At 39.3% G+C, this 20,908-nt stretch overlaps 1 protein-coding gene across 7 annotated transcripts in view; it reads left to right on the forward strand.

Moving 5' to 3' along the window:
* Positions 1-12,353, forward strand: part of GRIA4 (glutamate ionotropic receptor AMPA type subunit 4) — a 240,246-nt gene extending 227,893 nt beyond the window's left edge. The window contains exons 14-17 of one of the 7 annotated variants that reach the window (XM_032990749.2): positions 2,109-2,223; positions 4,482-4,616; positions 5,950-6,132; positions 11,213-11,299. In XM_032990749.2, the coding sequence (XP_032846640.1) occupies positions 2,109-2,223; positions 4,482-4,616; positions 5,950-6,084 (385 nt within the window). In that variant the 3' untranslated portion in view covers positions 6,085-6,132; positions 11,213-11,299. Of the gene's footprint in view, positions 1-2,108; positions 2,224-4,481; positions 4,752-5,949; positions 6,133-11,212 lie in introns of all 7 variants that reach the window. The other 6 variants (XM_032990747.2, XM_032990753.2, XM_032990755.2 and 3 more) reach the window with 6 other exon arrangements.
* The last annotated feature ends 8,555 nt before the right edge of the window (positions 12,354-20,908 follow it).

Genomic DNA, 20,908 nt, shown 5'->3' on the forward strand with positions numbered 1-20,908 from the left:
CTTTGTCATAACCAGCCCTATTACACTGCCGGGATTTTTAGGAGCACCAAAATGTGGCTCAGTGCCAATGCATGACATGTTACAGATGATGGCTATCCAAATAATATTAATTATTTCACACTTGTACTAGAAGCAAACAGAGGACCATATTGACAGCCACCTTTCCAGCATCCCAAACTACTACCCACTCAGTTCACAGCTGTGGGACTTTCATATTCCACTATCAACCTGCACAACCTGATGCCAGGAAGCCTGAAGACAAAATACAAGTTTGAATACCAGAAAAGATCAAGAAATAATAATTTTCTGTTCTAGAAGCAGAGTATTCCATGTGAATTAAATGTGTGGGATTTGGAAAATGGATGATGCATTTTCTTTACTTAAAGGAATCATTTGAGAGTACCTGGGAATCCTCTCATCCAGCTGTAGCTGTCAAAATTGTCATTTCTCCGAGGCACCAAGGCTTCCTCAATAGTAAATGAAAAAAGATGGGCATCTCAACAATGTGCTTCACCCTATGTTAAAACCGGTATCTGAGTCCACCTTTTGGAGGTATCTATCATTTTCCCTTAAATGCAGAAAGGCCTAAACAGGCAGCCAAAGCTTAGGGCATAACTTATGGGTGAAGAAACTGAGGTGAAATGAATCCCCCCCTCCTATATGTATGTATACAAAGAGTAATCAGAATGTATGAAAAGACGGGATCACTAAAGCTAAGAGTAGCATACAAAGTCGAGGAGCTGTTACTTGTATATTAAATACATATATATAAACATGCGCAAATACATAAACATTTGGGGATTTTCAGGTAAACCAGTTACAGAGTGTAACAAGCCCCTTCTCTCTTTCATAGTAACTATTTTAGTAGGTTCAATTACACTATACTAATTAGTGCTTGCACTGGTTATTTATTTATTAAGCCTTAAATTCACGAGTTTTATCAATGCATGGATTATAGTATATTATGAGAGGCTAATTTTCTCATAGGAATCTGCTGACACACCCAGAATCAGGTCCTGTGACGTATAGCATCACCAGAAGGCTATCCATCACATACTATTTCTGTTTATCAACCTCCTTCTCTGATATATATTGTATTTTCATGCACATCTGCACATAAATAGATATCTATATGCCTAGCACATTAAGAATTGGACAGTCGATTCAAAGTGGAAAATACATAAAGTCTGTTAATAATTTCACAGATTTTTAGAACATAAACTGGTACAACTGCATGAAGTGGGGCATTACCATTATACTCTGAGATTATTCACTGAATTTAAGTAACTTCAGTGTAAACCCACAGCAGTTCATGACTTTGAGGCACCAGACTAGGTTTCATCTCAATATTAAACTCTGTTATGTCACCCACAGCAAATACCACTAGTAAAAGAAGATGGAATTCCAAGTGGTAATTTATTATCAGCCTGGGACCATTGAAATACTTACGTGAATAAGTGAGATTTAAAGAAAAAGTTTTAATTTGAACGTAACGTTAAAACAGGAAATGGAAATGAAAGATTGACTGTCATGTTGTTCTTAGCTGAGGATAAGGGCATCACAGCTCTTTCCCTAAGTTCTCTGCATGCAGACCTCCTAATTACAGGTCTGTGCCAAGCGGTTACGGGCGGCAAACTGCACAAAACATCTCCTTTCTATTGCCAGGATAATTTTGAGGACAGTAAATGAAATACCTATAGCCAAGTCATACTATTAGTTTGTAATAGTATGACACAAATTAATATGTTTCTTAATAACACAAATTAATATGTTTCTTAATAACACAAATTAATATGTTTCTTAATATCCAGTTGTATGATATATGTCTCTGAAGGGTATGTTGCTAATATGTCTAAGCCAATAGTTTTGGGTTCACAGTAATTGCATACTATTTATTTACAAATCTTCCCCAGCAGTATGTGCCTGTTACCTAAAGCGATGGAGCAGGTCCCGGTCATATGTCTGTCTCTAAACCTGGGCCAACAGTACATGACATAGCACCCACTGTGGCCTCTGCTCTGTCACTTTGCAATGCGATTCTATGTAGTTTTACTTGAATAACATAAAATAACATATATAATGTTATTTATGTTATTTTCCACGTGAAGAACTCCTGTAAACCTTGCCGTTTTGAAACTCAGTGAGGCAGGCGTCTTAGACAAGCTGAAAAACAAATGGTGGTACGATAAAGGTGAATGTGGACCCAAGGACTCTGGAAGTAAGGTCAGTCGCTGCAGTTCGGGACCTACTATCTTGTTCACAAAGCAGTAAAGGAAGTAATAAACAAAATGACATAGAAATTAAATAAGCAGCTGTAGACACAGAACAAATCAGCTTTGCCTCATCTTGATGGGGGTCACACTTTAATTTAAAGAAGCACTATTGCTTTTTAAAGTCTTCAGTGATATAAATCACCAAACATTGTCCTGAAGAGTTACAAGGCAGTTTTCTAGTTTTGGGGGAGGCAGTTCGAGTTAGTTGTTTCCTTCCTACCTAGGGGGGATGGACTCCCCCCACTGACTGCTTACAAAACGTCCCTTCACGCCTTCTCCTTTTGGAGCTGACCTTCCTCATCCATTTTCTGAAAAGGAAAAATGTTAGCAAGAAGAATTATTTTTCATCGCTGCCCAGGATGGCTGTGCCTGGGTGCCTTTGGGAAGGTCCCTGGATCCCTGAGGAGCCAAGAAAGGCTTAACTTCAGCTCTGAAGTGAAAGGATTCGATAATTAATAATTCAATAAACTTTCCACATCTTCCAGTGTTTACCCTAAGCCATACCCAGACAGTAATCCTGACAGTTCCAGGGAGTGGAGCCTTCTCTATTTCTCTCTATTTGGGGACAAACACAGAAGCAGTTGTTTTCTGATGTCTGGGAAGCACCACAGTCAGTGCCAGACCTGTATTTGGGGAGTACAAAATTTCTTCATAATGCCTGTCTCTGTGCCAGCCTGTGCTGCCCAGAGCTAAAAGGAAAGTGTGACAGGCCACAACTGCTTGCTGCCTGCATGCCCCAAGACTTACCCTGATGGGTAGCAGGTAAAATTAGCCTGGGAAACAAACTTGCAACATAGTTTGCTTTTTCTGACAAGTGCTTTGGAGAAAGGAGTGAAAATCAATTAGGAGGATGGCAGAGTACCTGCAAACGCCATCTGAGAAAGCCTCAACCCACCATGTGTGTTAGGTCAGGTCTTTCTCAGTCCTACCTCCTCCTTGTTTTCAAGCACCATGTTGGCAATTGCCACCAGAGGAGAACAATCACCTCCAAAATATTCAGAGTCCTGTTAGCCAGCTAAAAAGAGACAGATAAAACAGAACCTGACTATAAGCCCCAAGCACCTCAATGCATCTGTGGGAATTGTTACTGTGCTAATCTACTGATTACACAATAAATAGTGCCTCTTTAAATTAAACATCCAAATATTTTGCATTCTTTGTAAGTTAAAATTTCATACAGGTTACAATCAGAAGTACTGTCCTTACTTTAGGTAAAGATTATATAGTCTGCCTAAGAGTAAAGCTTTATAAGTATCTTAAGGCACACGACGTAGTATATGGAAGTCAGTCCTGAGAGCGTTCCTTGAGAACTGTGCTAAAAGTGCACATGGATTTAAAATATAAAAATATGATTCATAACTAAGCAGTGAAGTATAGAGAAATGTAGAATAGTTATTTACTACAATACGTCCAAGAAGGTGATCGTTTATAGAATGTTGTATATATAATACTTTGCTAAAGCAAGTTCTTACTGTTGTCTAAATTACAATGTGTGAGATTTCATAAATTGCTGTTTAAAATTATACTATTACTGAGCCTTAGTAGTCCATGGGCATGTTCCAGAACTGTATCTATAATAAAATAGAAACAAAATACAACAATCGGTAAGAGGCAAAAATATCATGATGTGTATGGTACAGTGTGCACTTTCAGAGGAAGTGTTTATTCAAAGAAATAACATAAGCCTCCCATGTTATTTTCACCTGTCATTTAAGTATCAGAAACTCAGTCTGGATCTTTTAAATTAACAGCAATGCCTTCCACAAGTACAATTACTGGTTTTGTAAAGATCAAGCAGAGTCTTGTTTGATATAAATGGATTTCTGGAATCTTCTGGAATCCAAGGCTTTTAAAGATCTTTATGTAAAAGCAGTTTCATATCAGAGCTAAAATATGCCCTAAATAGAGCTAGACATGTCATTGTTTAATTCTCCACTTAGTGGAAATAACGCTTTGTAGTTAGCAAGCAATGACATCCTGATATGTTGGCAATATACTGGTAATATTTTTTATGCTGACCAGGAAAACTAGGCACTTAAATATATTTTATAGATCCAGATAGGTCAAATTTTGTAAGAATATGTAAACAAGTGTCATTTAATCTCAGCTAAACATTGTTATTTATTTCTATTTCCAATGCTTTAACATGTAGCTTGTGCTCCTGGGGGTCTGTTTTTCAGGTTAACTGTGTCGCTTCTGTTTCCCCAGGACAAGACGAGTGCCTTGAGTCTCAGCAACGTTGCTGGAGTCTTCTACATTCTGGTTGGAGGCTTGGGCCTGGCAATGCTGGTGGCTTTGATAGAGTTCTGTTACAAGTCCAGGGCAGAGGCGAAACGAATGAAGGTGGCAAAGAGTGCACAGACTTTTAACCCAACTTCCTCGCAGAATACCCAGAATTTAGCAACTTATAGAGAAGGTTACAACGTATATGGAACCGAAAGTATTAAAATTTAGGGGTAGGATTTAGGGCCTACTACAGTGAGTGGGTGATGCATCTTGTAATGCAGTGTTGTGACATGTCTGTCTAGTGGTGCTTGCTTCTGAACAGAGCTTTATATTTTGGAAAACTTCAGTGCAAAGTGGTTCAGTTTTTTTGGCTGCAGATGTTCAGTATACTATTCTATGTTGCTAATAGACATCTGCATTGCAAGTAATTTTTAACATAAAAAATACTTTTTTAACAACTGAGTGTTGTTGAATCAGTTGGGAGATGACAACTATTTGAAACCATGAAATTTATATTCAGAGGCCCAGTGTTTAATTACTTGATTGGCCAGTCTATTTTCCTAAAGGTTTGCACTCTACTAGTGACAAATTGCTGTAAGCCTTTATTATTCAATATTGGCCCTAACTGGGACTTTGTTATAATCAAGATTTAGGATAGGCAATGTCACTGAACCATAGTTAAACTAATGGAAGACAAGGCACTGTTACAAGAAGTCTAAATGTTGTTTTACCTTCTCTCCGTCCTCCCCACCCTATTCCTTCACCCTCCCTTTGATACATGTTTTATGCTAATTGTGTGGCATTTTTTCACAATATCCCACTCCAGGTCAACCTTTGCCCACTATAATAACCACAAGAAGTCACTAATCAGTGAATAGACCTTGGTTATCATCCACAGCTTTCAGTAACATACTTCCTTTGGTAGCTCAGGACTAGTGTATTTTAGATGTTCATGCAGTGATTTTGGAGACTGAACCACTGATGTTGCTGAGCTGCATTCTGTGTAGTTCCCCTGAGTAGGCATGCAGGGATGGTTTACTAACGTACTTGTTGTCATCCGTGCAGTGAGTATCTTGACAACTAGTCATTAGTCAAATCAACTCTCTGACCTTTGGAAAGGGCACGTAGCAACAAATTGAGTTTCTAAATATAACTTTTACATAGTTCCCAAGCTATACTGGCTGCTTTGCAAGTGAAGGTGCAGCTAGGAACCTGCCCTTTCATGCTACCTAGAGCTCCCTTGCCCTTGAAAATAGCAAGCCACATGTCTCCTCTGTTAACAAAAATAATTTCCTATATTACCCTGAAATCACTGAGCCATCCCTATAGTGGAAGTAAGAAACAAAAATTTAGGGAAAGGAGATGAATATAATTTTTATGTTGCCTAGAAAAATTTTTGGAGGAAACAACTGGAGATACAATTATTATTTTTTATTTATTATTTATATAGCGCTGGAGTACACGGCGCAGTACAATAGGTGAAGTGTGCCAAACACATAACAGGTCCCTGTCCCGAGGAGCTTACAGTCTAAAGGCACAGCCGGTACAATACCGAACCATACAGTACAGAGCAAACACAGAGTGAGCAGAGAATGGTGTTTGAGCATGATAGCTGGAGCGCTGCGAGGAATAGGTGGGTTCTCGGGGGTCAAGGGAGGGGGCTTGGTGTATGCTAGCTGGGAAACTATCCCAAACATACTGTCACTGTCTAGTTTTCTTTTCTTCCCTGTTGTACAAGAAGACATGACCCTGGCTATATTTTAATTGTAACAGAGCTGCCCAATTTTCCCATGTAAAAAAAAAAGAATGTAATATCTTAGCTATGTACTTTGTTCACTAGTGAAAATGTGAGGCATAGTAGGTGTCAGGGGGACTCCAAAAGTATAGGCCAGTGTTTATTACTGTGAACTGGGAATCAGGACTTCCAGATGCTAATATCAATCTCCCACATTCGCTGCCTACTGTCAGTAATAAGGGTCTTAAAAAGAAATAATCCTGTGCAAGTAATTGTGCAACATGCAAATGAAGAAATATTTTTCATTTAAATTCTTTAATGATATGCCCACAACTGAGAGTGTCCTGAGGATAGTATGAAAGTAAGAGTCCCAGAAATCATATTCCTTATCAGGTTTACAAGGTGCAGTGCATCCAACACATAATCTTAAAGAAAGCAAACAAAAAACCAAAGCTTTCATTCAAATATCGACCTGACCCAAGCTGGTTTAGCATGCTGAACTATGGTTATGCTTGTAGAATTTATTTTAGCCTTACTGTTTTCTTGAAATAAAAATTAGGTCTAACTGAGTTTTATTTTTTAAGGAAAGATCATAAGTATCTTTCTCTAAAGTTGGGATTTTTGCGGGAGTTGTTGCAACACAGAGATGAATTCTTACAGGAAAAAAATATATTAAAAATGCCCACGTTGCATTTTATTTTCTTGAAAATTCATGTTTGGGTCAGACAAAACTTCTGATAATCTCTTAAAAACATTCTAGGTTGCAGACATTTGAAAAATCACAAAAAAATAGAAATAACTAGGATTTTAGCAAATATTTATAGACTTCTGAAATTCTTCATTCTACTTACTTGCCGTAATATTTACTCGAGAAAACTCAACATGTGAACTTCTTATAAAACCGCTTATGCTTCTGTGTGGAGGACTGCCAAGGTCCCTAGCCACGCCGGCAGAGGAGTTCCCTGTGTGCCGTGCTCTGTGCAGGGTGGCTGCGCCATCTGTTTGTACACGTGCTAGTCACAAACCCCTGCTAGCTGGCAGTGGTACAGAGCCCATAACACTGGTTACATGTATTTCTGCAGAAATATGTCTGCCTCACGCATTTCGGAACCTTTGATATGTTTATTTATCCAAGGAGTAAAGCGATCGTGTTGAGACTAAAACTTGCTAATGTGGCAAGATGCTTGGCAGTTCTAACTTGCATGAGTAACCAACACACTGACTTATTAAGCTAACATCCAATAGTTTTAATAGTATATGTTTTAAACTAATATAAAATAGCTTAAATAACTCACTTGACAATATTCATTACCATGTTTTTTCTTTCAGTTTAATCCAGTCGAAAGTGAGTTGCCTCAGGAGAGCTCACCTGCCTGTGAGGCAGCAGAAAATGAAAACACAGCACTAGTCTGTATGTGTGGACTAGTCTATATGATAAAGGACTAGTCTGTATGAGAAAGGACTAGTCTGTGTGTTGGGAAAAAAGACATTCAGAAGGGATGACAGGCTATTGCATCTGCTGAAGTCAGGGAAGGAAGTTTGCTTTAAGGAGGGAAGAGTCCCTTCCTCTTCCCCTGGGCACCTGTTTTCCATTTTCGTGTATCAGTAGTAAGCCCTTAGTACAGTAGTTGAGCTGATGCCCTGAGAACAGTGCGGAGCCTAACAGCCTTCTCTCCAGCTGCTCTAGGGAAAAGCCCTACGGAGTTCCTCACCCCAAACCCACAGGCTTTCAAAGGGATTGGCCCAGTGTCCAGCCAGCCACCACCATCGCCTCTCCATGGCCACCTCAGTGGGCCATGAAGCTCATGAACCAGCTTCCAGTTCAGCTGCCTTCTCTTGCTCTCCCTTCTCATGCTGTTGTTTATAAATAACAAAATTATTTACAAAACTAGAAAAAAACAATGGAAAAAATACTAAATTAATTACAAAAAAGGTGAAGTGCTACAAGATGGCTCAGTAAATGTGTAATGTACTTATTCTGATTTGTATACTTCCAATTTCATATTCAAGATATAAAATTTTGTTAAAAGTTCATCTTAAATATTTATGCCAAAGATACCTCCATCTGACCCAGGTACTAGAGGAGCCTGAACAACGGAAGAACCCACATAGGCTAGGATATTTGTATTACTCAGGATATCAGTTTCCTAAATTTCCATTTCCCAACAGGAACAGGGCAGTCAGTGTTTTCACGTGATTAATTCCACAACTAATTTAATCAAAACTAATGACAAATTTGAAAATACATTATCACTATTAACTGCATACACTTACCACAGAGACTTTCACAATTTGGGTAGTATTCACAGTAAATACCAAGACTTTTCCCTCTCATCCCAGCCTCTCCTGGAGCTGATTTTGCAGCCAGGCCATAAATCTGAAATTGTAACAGCACAGTTAAGCAGAGTATTAGCCTGGCTTAATACCTATAGCATAGTTTAAAATGTAACACAGACACTTATCTGGTTACTTGGCCTTATGGCACCTTCTGTGTAGAAGTTTGACCTGCTCCTCCTGGCTTTGTTAACTGTCTGGGTTGTTTCCGTGGTGTGTTGCTGAGCTGTTGTTAATCTCTGCCATGAAAAAAGAGGAGTTGTTCTCTTGCAGCTTTCTCTGTTATTCTATGGAAGGCTGCTGAGAAATTGTTTGTTATTCTCATTTGATTTTTTTTTTTTTTTTTTGGTGGATCCCTTTTTACTGTCTTTCTGTCCTGAGTGTGTTGTCAATGGCTAGAAAGCTATATAGACTGAGCTAGAAAACCACAGTTACACATAACTCATGTAGCCCATATAAATCTGAGCTCTCAGATTTGCCAGTGGCAAACCTTGAATGGCCATGAACAGGTAGTTGATCAAAGTGATGGAGACAAGCTGGTACATATTGATGACTTTCTGAGAAATTTAGCACATCTGGAGTAAGCTGTCCCTTTTCCACCCAAGTTTGCATTCTAATCTGGTTTGGACTCTCATTCCTCCCCAAAAATAAAACACCTTTGTTTTTTTCTTGACATTGACCAAAACACGTTCTGTGCTTTTCTGCAGACAGTTACCAATCCTTAACGTTCATTTGCAATGGGACTCTGGACATGCACTATATGGTGCTACACCACATTGCATTGTGTCTGTGCTTTGCAAATGCACAGATATTTTATTTGCTGCTGGGGAGTAGTTGAGGTTTTTGATACTGTTTGGGCCCAGGTCCCCACTCCCCCATTACCTTTGCCTCCCTTTTTATATCTAGCTGTTGAATTAGGTCAAGATGTGGTTGGTAACAGTCCCTGTCATGAAGTACTGTGGCACCAGGGAAACTTTTTAAAGGGTGACTTTAGGCATTGGAACTGATAATTATCAAAACCAAGGTTTTTCAGCATAAGGGTAATGCCATAACACCCTCTGTAAGCTGAGGCCTTTTCCTGAAGCTGCTTGGAGGGCTGAGGTTTTGCGGGTAACTGATTGGAAATCTGCTTTTATATCCAAGCTCTGGCTGTGTCACAACAGCAGCTGTACTTTCAAGAACGCTTTTTTGAAGGAGCTACTGATAGCAATGAAATATTACACTGGTGCATTTTCATCCAAGTGTGCCCAGAAGCAGTGGAAACATTTGGGAGTGTTAAGGAATCTCCCTCATACCTATATACACACACTCATATGTAAAATTACTTCAGCATATCAAACACCAGCTCAGGATTTCACTGCTACCTCAGAAGGAGAAACCGGGCTCAGAGGGACAAAGTTATAAATGCAGATATCAGTAATAAGGCAAATAAAATGATTTTATGATGTTTGTCATCCCTTTGCTTCTATGTGAATGCACCCTCCTGTCTCTTTTTCCAACTGGTATTTCAGATTGCATCCCTGCACACTAATTACATGAGTTAGTTGCATAGACTATAGCTTCTGCTGACTAGAAATCAGATTTCCCCACTAATTAATGTCTTAACATGGTATCTTTGAAATCTGTTTCAACATAGCATAGTTCAGGTGCATGTTGTGCCAGGTGTCCTTGCTGCTTTAGTTAACCTTAGACACCTCCCTAATTTTAGTCATCTGTAAATCATTTAGTCTAAACTAGTCATCTTGGCTTTTTCTGTCATCATGTGGGAGAGGTCTTTGAGCTTAAGTTACTGATTTTTGGATGACTAAAGTTAGGCATAACTACAAATTCTTTGTTTTTAACAAATCCAAATTTTATGCTTGAGTCAATTAGTCCTAAACAAGATATTTTGTTCTGATTTACATGAAACTAGAGGTTTTGAGGTAACAAAAATTTAAACCTTCTTGTGTAAAATTTAGACCTGATGTAGAAAACTACAGAAAATTGTATTTTCTCTCAATGAACTGCATTTCCTTTGAAAGTTCCCACCTTCCCTAATTGTAAGAAAATATATATATGAAAAAATATTTTAAGATAGTTCTAAGATTTACTGACACTAAATATGTGCATTGTGAAAAGAAGTAATAATTTCTTTAGATCTGATCCATGGAATTATCACAAATACAGCTGATACAGCTATTGCAATTTTTAAATGATTTTCAGTAGTTATATTTTATCTCGACGTTCCTAGTTGAAGGTCTAAGCTTATAAACACATGTGCATGACTTTATTCACAGATGCTAATGCTTTCAGGTTCGTAAAAGATCTTGATTCTCATTTCACTGTATATAAATGTAGTTTGAAGCACCTTAGATGAAGGTATTCCCTCTTCTGTTAATTTCTTTATCAAATTTGAATTTTATATTTAAATCAATAATGATTGATTGTAATGAAATTTACCCTCAGAATTGCTAGTCTTTTTTCCCCTAGTAGACTTAAATGCTATGTCTTACATTTACGATGATTACTATTATTATATTTAATGTTAACATGAAAAAATGCAGATGTCTAAAATTTAATATTTCGGTGTTTGCTGTGTCCTGGTTTGTTGAAGTGCAGAAACATTGTAACACTTTCCTTTTTTCTCCTTTTTTTTCAAACCTAGCTTACCTTTTCTGAAGCCATAAGAAACAAAGCCAGATTATCCATCACAGGGAGTGTGGGAGAAAACGGACGTGTATTGACTCCCGACTGCCCGAAGGCCGTGCATACTGGAACTGCAATTAGACAAAGTTCAGGATTGGCTGTAATTGCATCGGACCTACCATAAAAACCAAAAAAATAATTGAGTGCCTTAATCAAACTGTGTTGGTGACTGATGGGAACACAGCACAGACTGTAACGACATGGGAGTGTCATTGATGAACTAATAATTTGGCTGAGAAAGGGAAGTACGTCCAAATGCGCCAGACATCATCAGCAACAGTGTGTGCATGAGCTCAGCTCGGAAACCCAAACTCAGATTTTATATCAGGAAAATTCATAATTTAGTTTTGTTGGGGGGAGGGGGCTGGGAAGGGTGTATTAACAGCAACAAATTTCACTTGAGTGGACTTAAAACTAATAAGACTTGACAATTTAGCGCATTAAACTGTGAAGAACATGCTCAGAAAGGACAACATTTTGGTCTTTGTCTTGACAAAGAGAGAAAAATAGCTATAGAAGTCAATGAACATGCTAACCTGTGTCTCCAGAACATCAATGTATACAGTGGAAGACTACTCAGCTGTTCAGCTGTAGAAATGAATCACTAAACTGTGATAAGAAAATAATAAATATGTAAATCCTGTGAAAAAATAAAGAAATTATTTACATTTTCTTTGAAAAAAGAGGAATATTGAAACATGCTTGCTTTTTAACTGATGTAAATTCAGTAGAGGACAACACAATTCTTTTTTCTAACCATCTTAGGGAACAATTCATTGCAATAATTGATATAAAATGCCATCACTGTAATAAAATTCAGAGACTTTTTTTTTTATAAAAGTTGTTGGTCATCCTCTTGTTTGCTGTTACCTTCATTCTGTTCCATCATTCCGTGTTCCACAGATTTGCATCTGTCTAATACAAGAAACAAAATGATAAAATGTTTAGAGTACGTCATCAGTCTGCAGTGTAGAATCAAAAGAGACTACGGGTCACTCATGTTACAGATATTATTTATAATCTTGTTCTGTGTAAGAAACTGTGGTTTTTGTACCCACCAAAAAGAATAAAACAACAAACGTTCTTATAATATTGACAGAGCTTGAGTTGTTTTCTGATCATTAAGGATGTCAACTGGAAAATAGATGAAGGTGATTCGTTGCTTACTGCAGGATGCAGGACCTTTTCAGAGAGAGTCTGAGTCTCTGCACATTTGTGAAGTGCTTTTAAGTCCTTAGAGAGAGGAGGGTCTCAAAGCTGTCAAAGTACTGTCATGATTATTTACTAGGTATTTTAGTACTAGTCATTAAAACCCTTTCTGAGAGGTTAGGGACCCATTTAGTGATAGGGTTTGTTCTCTGGGTAGGTCAGGGGCTGAGATACCAGGGAGCCAGAAAGTGCAAGTGGCAGTTTGTCGGACTGGTGTAACGGATAGAATGTGCTTGGTGCCCAGCAACCTCCGCTTTCATCAGCCAGCCTTTCAGTGGCACTCCAGGGAAAGGCGAGCAGGCACCGTTTGAATAAAAGCCAAACGTTGACAGGAGCAGGCACGTCTGTAGGTGCAAAGTTGTAGCAAGTCTCTGCTGCGGTGGTCATTCTCCTTGGCCACACTAGACACTGCAGTGGTCTCCAAATCCAGAGTGTTGCCACCAGTGTCAAAGCTCCATGCCAGAGCCCGGACCACAAATCAGATCAAACTTGGATTATTCATAGCTTCTAATGCCCTCATGATTTTGCCAGGCCCACGAGGGGTCATGTTCAGATGGCTTAGTCTCACCAAAGCCTCCATGCCTGGTGCTTCTCTCAACCTACAGGGCTCCAGGCCCTCACGAAGAGAAGTGTGGGCACTTGGTGGAACCTAACACTGCCAAACAATGACCAACCCTCAACAACTGCAGCAAAGGACAACCAAACAAAAGCACTACTGAGGTAATACTCATCCTATGGGATACAGACACCTACAAAGTAGCAAAGCAAGTGGTAGCTTCAGTCAAGGCATCAACAATATAGATATTAATTTCTTACCTCAAATACTCTAGACATCCTTTATAGTTACTGGAGGGAAATAACCAATGAGAGTGAATGACTTCATCTTAAAGCAGACATTAAAACATCAAACTGCTGAATCACAGCAGCAAGAGCCTATATCTTTCTACTGACTATCATATAGGCTGAGGGTGACCAGTTCTTATACAGAGCTTGACAGTGCGGGCAAACATGAAAAGATGATGCTTATCCCTAAGGCACAATGACTACAAAGTGCACAGGGTTCTTAGAGGAGAAGACATGTGACACTGCAGTGAATCACTGTGACTAGACTTACTTTATATCCTTGTTTTATTGGCATGTTTGGCTCATTCATGAGTTATTGTGACCTGTTCGTGTTTCTGTGGCTGGAATGGTGAGTTGTCTGTTTTTTCTCCTGTTTGAGTAAAGCTGAGAACTCCCTCTCCGACTTCTTTTTACAGCTGAATTTAAAAAAGCAACTTCTGGGTTGTTTTGGTTTGGTTATTTTTAATAAAAAAAAAAAAAAAAAAAAAGCATCTGTCTTGATTTTTGATACAGTAACATATTAGAGGCTGAATGGATTGGAAGACCAAGTGTGAAGGATGCTGTCTATTCTGTTCTACTGTGTATGTTTGTTTTTCCAGGAGCTCATCTTCATTCTTTCCTCATTCACGACTGTGAGCAGTGCCAGTGCTGTCCTGGGATATTTTACTGTCTTCCAGTGTTATTCCTCTTACATGGTCCCCTGTCTCTTTAATGCATTACATTTATTTTTCACCTTCAGTAAACAGCCCATCACTGCAGTTAGAAATGTCACTCCATGGAGACCATTCTTAATTGCCTGGTTCAGGTTTCCACTTGGCAATGAGACCCACAAGTCTTTTGAGATGTCTTGTCCGGTCTCAGTAACTACCAAGGATCCCTATGGAGATCCCCTAGTCAAGCAGCAGGAGCAATGCAGCCACACGGCAGCATGGCCATGGAGTGGCGTGACCCACCAAGAGCATGCAGCCAGCAGCCACGGAGGAGAGTCGCCGCATCCTTTCACCGCTTCCAAGCTTTGTACTTGGCAAAGGAATGCTGTGCTCAAAGAAAACTTGGTCAAATGAGGTGAAGAGGGGACTGTGACTTTGCCAATGCCTGTCATAAAGTACCACAGATATAAAATAATTTAAAGAAAAAAAAAAAAAAAGGTGATGGGAAAATGCTACAGCAGAGAGAAATGACTGGAATGCGGGTGTTTGAGAAAGCAATCTCAGAGTATTCGTCTGCTCTCTTCACAGTAGCTTACTCTGTTGTCTTATCCCAAGGGGGCAACTGTTTCATGACTGCCATGACCATCTTCACATACCTATCTTAGTTGCCCCTCAGACACTTTTTTCTTTTGTTTTTCCCCCTTCTCCTGAAACACTAATTTCTCACTCCCCTCTGTATCTTCCCCGCCACCCTCTTGAAGATCAGTGCCGGAAGCCACCCTCCTTCCATGTGTAGGAAATATGACCCAAAGGAGGAGATCCCTTCCTCAGGTCAAGCTTAGGAATGCCATGATCTTCATTCCTATGGGTATGAGGGTCTGAGAAGCAGCGGAGCAGAGACTGAAAGCTGTTGGGCTGCATCCCACCCTTCCAGCACAGTGGTTGTGGCTCTCCTCCATCCTCCTCCCCTGCTCTTTCTTCAGCCACCTCCATCTAGGAGCTTCATGGTGATGACTGGCTCAAAGGTAGAAAAAATAAGCAAAGGAGGCTATTAATTAAAGGAATCTACTAATGTTGAGGCATTTACTCAAATATTGTCCAACTTTTTCCAAGATAGTGCCCTCAAAAAGAATATAGGCAACAGAACCTGATCCATTTTCCTTCATATGGGAAGCCCCAAACCATACTGCCTGGTGTCCAGCTAATGGTCCAGAAAGTGTCCTATCAATCTTGAGTCATATCTGCCAGTCCCAAAGGTATCTCGATCACCACAGAGAATCAGAAAGAGCACAGGATGGCCATATGTGGGCAAATGAACTGAGGGTGATTAGAAGATTGATTTTGATTAACTGAAGACTCATTTCTTCTGTATAAAGGTAGGCATTTTATGTCACTTGGGATGACTTTGAACATCCCACCTGGCCTTCTACTACAAGTCCAGAAAAGCATGAGTCTCCTATAGATCCTGGGTCAGATCTAAGAGCCCTATACAGATGTCTCAGATGACCTAAGGCATCTCAAAAGGTACCAGGTACCTGTGGGAGAGAAACTAAATTGTGTCTTATAATCTGTTCAGCTGAGTTGTTTTCAAGCCTCCATTGACTAGATCTCCATGGAGCATGAAAAGACCTTAGACACATAATTTTCCTATAGAAATCTACATTTAGCTATCTAATGATATATGTATATATCTGCCTTTAAAGTACTTTCAGTTTTGATGTAATCAGTTGCAATTATTAACATGAATACGTACAAAAATACTAGACTTGTCTGCAAAATATGTGTCCTCTGAGCTGGTATGAATCATACTGTGGGACAAGCCTGCTTTCGCATTCACTGTTATATTAGTTGGTTTTTGTTCTACACATTCAACCCTCCCACACTGGTGGTGTGTTCTATTAAACACCTATTAAATTCAAAATCAGTACAGACTTGCTGGGTTGTCTGAGGACCTCACAGGCAAAATTAGTCTTACACAACCACTTGCTATTGCTGAATTTCACCTAGAGACTATCCTGGGATCTGAATGTACATGTTCTGAATTTAATTTGCCTCAGTGCAATTGAGAACAGAGCCTGGGGAAAGGAATACAACTTTATACAATTGCTTGTAATCATTGTGTGTGATGAAGCAGGAGAGTGGTACCTGTTCACCTCTGTTCCTTAGTAATTCTGTACTGGCTTTTGCCCTGATACAAAGTCATAATGAAGAGCAAATATTCTTTAATTTGTTGTAGATATTCCAGTGATTTTCTGCGATCTCAGAGCGTAAGCAGATCTTCATCCATGACTAGAAGAAATTACTTCCTAAGGCTCTCAACTGGCATAATGTACCTACTACACTAAAGCCAAAAGCAAGAAAAGAAATGCAGCCTGCAGAGATTTGTTATAGACATGGATGAATTTACACTGTTAAAACAAAACTTGTAATTGGCATGCATCAGCCAGTTAAACTTCACCTGGAATGTCTAAGGGTAAGAAGTTACCAGTGGAATTATAAATAGAAATTTAGAGTCACTTCCTTTTCTAAATAAAAGGAGTGCCACAGATTCCAAATAACTTACTGATTTCATAACAATTGCATTGAATGGAAGGTCAGGCAAGATGAAACTAGTAAATAAAAATCGTAGAATAATTTAGATTGAAAGGGACCTCTGGAGGTCATCTGCTTCAAACCTCCATTTAAAGCAGATTCAGCTTTGAAGTTAGATCCAACTTCAAAGTTTGAAAGGCTTCTCAAGGTTAGTCCTATGAAAATTTTAGTATCTCCAGTGTTGAGATTGCGTAACCTCTCTGGGCAACCTGTTCCAAGTTCTGACCACCCTCAATATTTTCCTAAGTTCAAAATTTTCCTAAAATTTTTTTTTGCTCTGCATTGATAATGTGTCACATCCCTCTCAGACGAGGGAGACAAGTGACTTAGATTTGTAAATCTCCAGTGGAGTGGAGAACAGCGAGACAAGTCTCAGAGTCCATGCACAGACATTTATTCATTTCCCACAATGTACTAATTGGATGCATGATAATTGGCTAAGTATATGATGAATTACAGCAAGCGATGCAGTATGCCTTGCATTACTTAATGGTAATGGAAAAGGGGAAAAAGAAAAGAGAGAGAATAGAGAAATAGACCTCACCAGTCTGAGTTCTTGCACCCGTCTGAATTTGTCAAGGGTGCATCTGTCTTCTCCACTTCTTCACACCTTTTTTTTCCCCTATGTTTCCCTCCTCACCCCCCTCAATTTATACACACTTTTCTTGGGTCCATCCCCTAGGTCTTGTTAGTCTTCATTAGCATATTGAAGGGTGTCAGCTTTAATATGCATTTTGTGGATAATGAAGCAAAGGTCATTCACCGGACAGATGGCCCTTGAAACTTTACAAGATGCATCAGAACAGAACCATCCAGTCTCCACATGGCTCCCTCCTCCAGCTGCACCCTGTGCTATCCAGGCCGCCTTATCAGCTCTGGCCTCCACATTATCCATCCCGTGACTAGAGTTTCACTACCTGTGAGTGTCTGAGGCATTCCTTAGGTGGAATCCCTGATGAAGGTTGTGATCTTGTCACCACCCAGCCCACACTTTTGAGGCAATAATAGCATCTCTAGTCCTCCATGTCAGCTAACCTCCAACTAACTTCTAAACCCCAGACTGGTTACATTATTGTCCACAGGAGTCTTCCCAACTGACCCACACCCATCATGAAGTCCCCTATCAAAAGCCGCCTCCAGCTTAGGCCTGATGAGTGGTTACAATTAAAGCACAATGACTCCTTCATGTGTATTGCAGACAGTATTCCTAATTTGACATTTATTTTATCTGTAGGAGTATGTGGCTGTTGGTGTATTTTCTTCCTGATTTTTTGCAGTAAAGCTGGAGACACTCATCTGTCTTTCTGCATTTCTGTAGTAGATTACTCCTACTTAAGTATAGTTTTACATTTGTCCATCTTAAATTGCATTCAATTTTTTTCTATATTATTTATCCAATGACTTAGCTTCATATAAAACTTTTCAACTGTTCATACTATATAGAAAAGACTAAGAGAAAAAGGAAGGAAAGAGCATGTTTTAACAGTGAGAAATATTCTATCTTTATGAAGAATTACAAGCTGCACTGCGATTAATACAGCTGATTAATTTTCAAAAGTTTTCTTCATAAATGGTGATTTCCCGCAAAACCTATTGCAGAAAGGCTGCATTTAAAGTCATAACTTCAGAGTTATTGTCAAAATGATGGCTATGCAATGTTTTTGTGACATTAGCGACAGACAATGTTAGGTTGTTATAGTGACAGAAATGGTGTGATGACTTCATGGAAGCGAGTCACATTACAGTGACAGTTTGGGAACAGTCACTTCATTTATGAGCTTGGCTTTGAATAAAAAAAGACAAATGAAGATTTGTAAATCTGAAGCTTCTCTGTGTATAAAATGCCAAAATTCCTAACTTCCCTCTGATCAAATGTACAGCTGAAACAAGATAAATATTTCAACAGTACTTTCTCAGGCCCATTTACTTTAATATCCATTAGGAAAATAAGATTTATACCCATACATTAAGTTTGTAATACTGGATAAACACCACAGTTCAGTGAAGGTGATGTATCTGAAAGGTTTCCCAGTAGGTGGAAAGCAGAAGAAGTAATTTCTAGGCAGGAGAGCATGTTTTTCTATTCTGGTTAGGTATGAAGTCATCAATCAGAAAACTTTCTCTTCTGTTTTTGAATCAGGCCTCTTGGATAAATGCTAAAATTAACTTTAAAAAAAAACCCAATACAGTAAAATGATGCTAAGACAAAAGATGTCCCCTTCTAGAACATCCTTTTTTATGTTCTTTGTTGGAAGAAAGAAGAGGAAAAAAGAAGATTTGTACATTTTCCAACTGTGGTATTGAAAATTTATACAGGGCATCAGCACATGAATAAATGCCACCGAGCAACATTTCAGTCAATGTGAAGATTGGTGTCAGCCCACAATAAAAATAATGAAAAAATGCCAAGATCCACAGTTCCAGCTACCATTAACGTCAAACAGAAAGATGCACAAATGAAACAGAAACAAAGAAAGAATTACAACAGTATTCACAAAAGTGGACAGTACTTGGAGAAAGTACTTGGAAGGAGACATAGAAAGGCCAAATATTTTGTACCAAGCTGTTACTAGTGGTCAAGCAGAAATCCAAACATCTTGTTAGAATGAATCCAATGGAAGACCATTCCAAAAATCTCCGGAAACACTAGTCAAGATTGCATACAAAGGTTTGAAGAGGACATACAGTCAGTGAAAGGACAATGTCCAGTGGACAGAAGTTGCAACATCAAAAATTCAAGTTAGACATTTTTAAACAAAATTTTCACAGAGAGGTTGGTCAAACATGGAAACAGACTACTCAGAGGGGCTCTGGAGCCTCTATTCTCAGACATATTTAAAAGTTGCTGGGCACGGTCCTGAGCAACCTGTTCTGACACTGAGGTGAGGTGTCCCAGCTTTGAGTGGGGGTTGGTACAGAAACTTGCAATGGCCTTGAGCTTCTTGCAAGTTAAACATTATTCTGAAAAGGTTATTCAGTGGAGGACTGTTTCCTTCCTGACACTAGCTCTGCAATATGTAACAGTATTGTTCCTAGACTAGACAAACTAGAGAGAGATAGAAACAGCTGTTTGGTGGCCAAGCAGCTCCTACATAGTGAACTAAAGAGAAGAAGGAAGCATGACTGTCCAAAATGAGACTTTGTGGCCACTCTAAAAGTATATTCAATGAGTGCACTTTTCTGACTTTCAAACTCTTTGTGGCCAATGTGACAGAGATAAGTCAGAAAGATGAGAGAAGCGATAAGTTTCCTGGGACTGAAACACATTGTTGAGCAGGAGGTTCATGCTAAGCACATGGTGCAGCACTGTGTGACGGAAGATGATGTGAAGGGTACAATTTAAGGTGTTGTTCATGCACAAAATTTAACAGTCACCTGTACACCCACCAATCCTGACTCATCCATCCCAATGAGAAACTGGCATCCTCACAAAGGACTATTTATGTCGGGTAAATGAATAGTATTAAGAAGATGAGACTATATATTAAACCCTTGTTCCTTATAATGCCTTCCTTCAACATAGTCCCCTTGTTCCTATCTGCTCCTTTCATGACCAGGTACCACATATTTCCCAAATCCCCTCCACTAGGAGACTCCCCATTTTGGAAAATCCACATGTAGTTGCCTGAACTTCTACTGTCTGTAGGCACACAGTTCCTTATATACAGGAAAGAGGGGTATTTTCATCTATAAAAAATATTTTAGGAAAAAAATAAAGCCAAAAGAATGGGGAGAGAAACTATAGTAAAGTCCTGTCAGAGAAAGGGAGATGTGGATAGAGGCAGTGCTGGGGTGGTTATCCTTGCTGGTGGGAGTGAACATGTGTAGCAGAATAAATGCAAACTGTTGCAAATGAGTCATAGAATCATAGAATCATTCAGGTTTGAAAAGACCTTTAAGATCATCAGGTCAACCATATGCCTAACACTGCCAAGTCCACCACTAAACCATGAAGGCCAAAGGTTGAAAAAAAAAAAAAAAAAGAAGTAGGATTATGGTAGGATTACAAGGAGCATCTATTAGCTTATGATATCATTTATAGCATATAAAGATGATAGAGAAAACACTGATGGTAATGGGTACACCCACGCTGGGATGTGGGCTGGTCTGGTTTCACAAGCCAATCTTTGTGTGGTGCATGCTGATTCCCATCTCAGTATACCCACCTACCAGCTGGGGTGTTTATCTTCCTGAGGAACTCAGGCTGTGATTATTTATTAGCACAGACAGTTTGGGCAACCCCTTGACCTTTACAGAGACTCAGAAGTCCACAGTCCAGAAGGGAAAATTACACGCATCTCACCAGAGGGCACATATGCCACGGCCTGCAGCACTTCCCGTGCCAGTGCTGGGCTTTCAAA

Source organism: Tyto alba, unplaced genomic scaffold, assembly GCF_018691265.1.
Source record: "Tyto alba isolate M040663 unplaced genomic scaffold, T.alba_DEE_v4.0 Super-Scaffold_2, whole genome shotgun sequence".
NCBI lineage: Eukaryota > Metazoa > Chordata > Aves > Strigiformes > Tytonidae > Tyto > Tyto alba.